The 4,482-nt window shown below is 35.6% G+C and overlaps 1 protein-coding gene across 2 annotated transcripts; it reads right to left on the bottom strand.

Moving 5' to 3' along the window:
• Positions 1–534: 534 nt before the first annotated feature.
• Positions 535–3,934, bottom strand: LOC119899416. 2 transcript variants are annotated; one of them, XM_038713961.1, is made up of 4 exons: positions 3,796–3,934; positions 3,513–3,671; positions 3,322–3,415; positions 535–3,178 (listed from the first exon to the last, which is right to left on the bottom strand). In XM_038713961.1, exon 4 carries the CDS (start codon positions 2,606–2,608, stop codon positions 1,184–1,186), a length of 1,425 nt encoding a protein of 474 aa, XP_038569889.1. In that variant the 5' UTR covers positions 2,609–3,178; positions 3,322–3,415; positions 3,513–3,671; positions 3,796–3,934; the 3' UTR covers positions 535–1,183. The 2 variants fall into 2 exon arrangements, with proteins under 2 accessions (XP_038569889.1, XP_038569888.1); XM_038713960.1 differs by having other exon boundaries at positions 3,535–3,671.
• Between the last annotated feature and the right edge of the window lie 548 nt (positions 3,935–4,482).

Genomic DNA, 4,482 nt, shown 5'->3' with positions numbered 1-4,482 from the left:
AAAGGAGACCTATTATACTGTCTTTCCCGTCCAATATTGTAGTTCTGTGACTACACAGTAAATATTGCAGTGTTAAATTAGCTCTATAAGAGTTAAATTTAACACTTGTATTTGGTCCCACTCAGAATTGGTGATAAATTGACTCTAGTCATGGTGTTAAATTTTCAGAGTAAAATTAACTCTATTATGAGTAAAAATTCAACACTGCTCTACACTGAAAAGTGTTACCACAGTTTAACACTAGGGGAAATTAACTTTGTTTGGTGTTACCACAGTTTAACACAAATCAGAAATGAACTCTTATTGGTGTTAATTTTTCACTAATGTAGAGTTTATTTAAATTTTTAATAGTGAAAAATCCTTAAAACCCATTTGTGGTGCAACAGATGAGTAAGTGTCAGTATTTCCCTTTGTGGTGTTAATACAGTAAAACAATTAATCTTACACAATGTCAAATTAACTCTAAAAACAAGTTTTCAAAACAAAGAAAACAACTTCAACTGTCACATTTAAAACATTTATTAAAACAACAATGAACATTCAGGCTCAGGAAAAACTCATACATTAACAAAAATACATCACATCTGCATTAAATGGCAATACGGAACTACATGCAGTACAGAATCTGTTGTACCATATTTCATCTGGAGATCAAATGGTTTGAAAGAACACAGCTCATTAATATTCACTACCTTAAAAACTCGGTCTGGATGCAGTCTGACTGTAAATACATGGTAATGGTCATCAGTTTCCATCAGTGTTCCACACAACAACACATTTTCGTCTTTCACAGCAATAGTCTTGATCTTACAAAACACTGGCATCTCACATGCTACTTCTGTACAGATAATAAAGTCAGGGCGATACTCGGTGCCGTGGTGTTTGATCCACTTTACAGAATAGACAGTTTCTGACATTCCCACTCCTAGTTTGGAAGCGATCTCTTGGCCACATTTAAGTTCAGAGAGTTCTACCATTTTTCCTGGGCCAAGAGACAATCTGTACTGGCTAAAAGACTCCCAGTACGTCGCAATACAAAATTGGTGCTTTTTGGCTAGTGTTTTGGTGATGTTTTTTAAACTTTTTAATTGCGTTTTAAAAAATTTGTGTTTAGCTTCATAACGCATGCACCACGTGTGAAGAATTGGTCCAATTTTTCTTATACACTGTGGGTAATGTATCATTATATGATGCTTTGGCAAAAGATTTCTTTCAGGAAAAATTTTTTTGAATGTTCAATTATTAAAAAATTAAGATAAATGGTCATGCCTTCTGTTAGGACTGGTGAAAATACAATGTTGACAATTTGCAAAAGTAAAAGCAAGAGATGCCAGTGTTTATCATCTCTTTGGACTAAATCACCAAATAATAGGGGCATATTGCGCAACAAGCACCAAGATTGGATTGCATTTAAACACAAATCGTTGCTTCCATCAAACAATTTGACCACTGGAGGACGGTTCTTCTGCTGATTGTAACCATAGTCAAAAGCATGTACTCTACCAGCAATATCATCAGTGCTCAGAAAATTAGACTGAATGTACTGCAGAACAAGTTTTACCTCTAGCTGAACAACTCCTTCTAGAATGCCGTGCATTATATCCACTGAAAAATTGTTGGCTGTGTTGAAATACTTGAGTGAATTTAACAAACATGTCCGTTTGACAGCATAAACATGGGGTAGTGTAGAATTAGTTTGTAAAGTTTCACAGTGCAGAGCATGCATCTCAGATGTTCTTAGTACAAACTCAGGATTATCTTCACAGAACACAGACTGAAAGCGATCTTTCTCAAGAAGACAGAAACGACAGCAATATCGAGCCCCAAATGACTCGAGAAACCCAAACAAGCCGTGCAAGCCCAGATTATCTCCAGTGACTTGAACAATAGTACCCCTGATACAACTTCCAGTTACTGGATTCTTAACCCCCTCAATCTCAAGTACTTTAAAATCATTAACTAAAGGCTCAAGTATAGAATTAAAACCATAGCGCCTAATATCCTGTGCATGAAAGAGGGCACATAAATGAATATTCAACAATGAGGAGTTAAAAACTGGGGGGAAATTTCTTAATGTAAAATAGATAGCACCCAATTTGTGTATGCCCCTTTTGGATCCCAAAGGATTAGCGGTCTCAAAATCATCATAAAATGACTGAATTTGTAAGGCATCCTTTTCTGTAGAAAATAAAGTATTACTTTTAAAATATGCTGCATCACTTAAGTCAACATAAATGCCTTCTTTTGGAACATGCCTGGGTTTAAACAAATCAGTAAGTTGCGGATTTTGTAAAATTGCCTTTAGTGTTTCAAAAATGGGAATATAAGCAAATTCATCAGTTACAACAACCTGATCAAATATTCCTGTAGTTTTATTTCTCCTGCTGTCAAATCTTGTGCCAAGCACGATTTCACTTGGTTCAATAATTCCCCACTTTTCCATAAAGAGTCTCTTTCGCTTGGCTTCAGAATTTAACAAAGTAAATGGATTTTCCAAGTTTTGAAATGAATGTTCTAGCTTTCTTTTAGTAGCGTTGTCCTGTGAAGGCAGGCAGAGCAAGGCTGCATCCTGGGCCTGACTATGAATCTCAGAAACCATTTCCTCCATAGATGAAACAAAACCATTTATAGCAGATTGACTTAATCCAGCAACATTTAGTTGTGCAACAGCAGATGCGTTTAAAATAACTGTTCCCAAACATATAACACGACAGAAAAATAATCACTGCAATGATGATCCAATCATACTCTTAAGCATTTGACTATTTAAATCCAAACAGCGACTTTTTTTGGCCAGGTAGTATTTTAAATGAATATTACAAAAATTACCTAAGTATTAAATTATTTTAAACATCTTACCAAAATTAACGCAATCTTCCGAGTCATCAGACGGAGATTCAGCTGCTAGCAGGAGTTCTCCAACATCACTGGTGGTTGGAAGTTTTTTGCACTACTGAATCATGTTTTTCTTGAAGTTATGGCAACTCAATAGCAACAAAACTTCAAAACTGTGATAGATGGCACAATGAGCTATGAAAAAAATGGTAAAAAAGGTGATTTCCGAATTTCATTCTGTACCATCAAATGATGCTCTTCGTTCTTTAGCCAGGCCTCTTTGTATAGTTTTGATTCTCCATGCCAAGTACCCAGTGCCACTCTCACCATCATAGTAATGCTCCTTAGAAAGACAAAAATACATAAAGAGAAAAAAAAGTCTTAATTCAAGAGCAAAATACACCACCTGTATTGTGTGTGTGTGATCATCAGCATTTAAGACATGTCAACACAGAATTAAAATAATAACAAAATGATGATACTTACGTAGCCTTTTTTGGACAAGGGGTCACTGAGGTAAGGGAACAAAGACACAATTCCTCTGGCATATTTTTCTTTAACCTGCCTTGGTGGTGATGTACTGTATAATAATAAATAAATAAATAAAATCACCTATCTTTAGCACAGGTTAAAAAAACAAGAAATTATGGAACTACATTGAGAGATTATATATACACCAGTTAAAGATATGCAGATTACCCATTCTTTTCTGTCATGTCAGCTGCCAGGATGTTCACCATTTTCCTCCTCGTTTCATCGCCCAAAGTCTTAAATCGGTTGTATTCATTTATTATATGCTCCCCACCAGGTTTGTGGACAAGAATGGATTCCACCAACTTAATAAAAAAAGGCATAAATATGGCATGTTAAAGTACAAAACATTACCTGAAACAAAATATGTAATCATAAAAAGAAAGACTATTATTTCAAATTGATTAATTTTACAACTTCGGTGCCCACCTTTTTAGCTTCATCATCTAATCTAATTCTTTTACTGGAAGAGCTTTCTTCAATAATTACTGTATCCTGTGAGTCAGTGGAGTCAGTCGATGAAGACAGGGACACATTTAACTGCACAGGAGAGGCTTGTGGAGAGGCAGATTCCAAGTCTAGTTGAATATAGGGTGGTAAAAGTCTTCATGATACTAATATGCAAGCACTGAGAAAATTGATAGAAAGTAAATAAAAACATACAAACCTGCACCATGTTTTATGGCGAGAACACCAACTGAGGGATCTTTAACTATATCCTCAAAAACATCCTCATCCACCTCAGTCCCCGATTCATCAACAACCTTCACATTCTCGGGTACAGTTGGGACACCAAACTTTAAAAAAGCTGTGAAAAAAAATGTATGCCAAACTAATGAGAAAGGGTATACATTACACGGATGATCAGTTAATTGTTGGTAACTCTGAACATCAGAGCAAATGTAAGATGTGACAGTATTATAAAATACAATTACCAAATACCAACCAATTAGAGATGCACCGATCGATAGGCCGGTGACCGGAATTGGCCGAATTTCACGTGATCGGCCATTTTTTCTAACCACTTTACTACACACAAATATTTATTTTCTATCTTTTCTTTATTAGAATGAACACGTACGTTTAAAATATTCTAACTGACCCCGCAGCATGCCT

The sequence above is a fragment of the Micropterus salmoides genome, unplaced genomic scaffold, assembly GCF_014851395.1.
Source record: "Micropterus salmoides isolate LMB-PRFRI ecotype aquatic unplaced genomic scaffold, ASM1485139v1 Ms_hic_scaffold_12, whole genome shotgun sequence".
Lineage (NCBI taxonomy): Eukaryota > Metazoa > Chordata > Actinopteri > Centrarchiformes > Centrarchidae > Micropterus > Micropterus salmoides.
The sequence above is the reverse complement of the archived record's forward strand: the minus strand, read 5'-3'. Positions and strand labels throughout refer to the sequence as shown.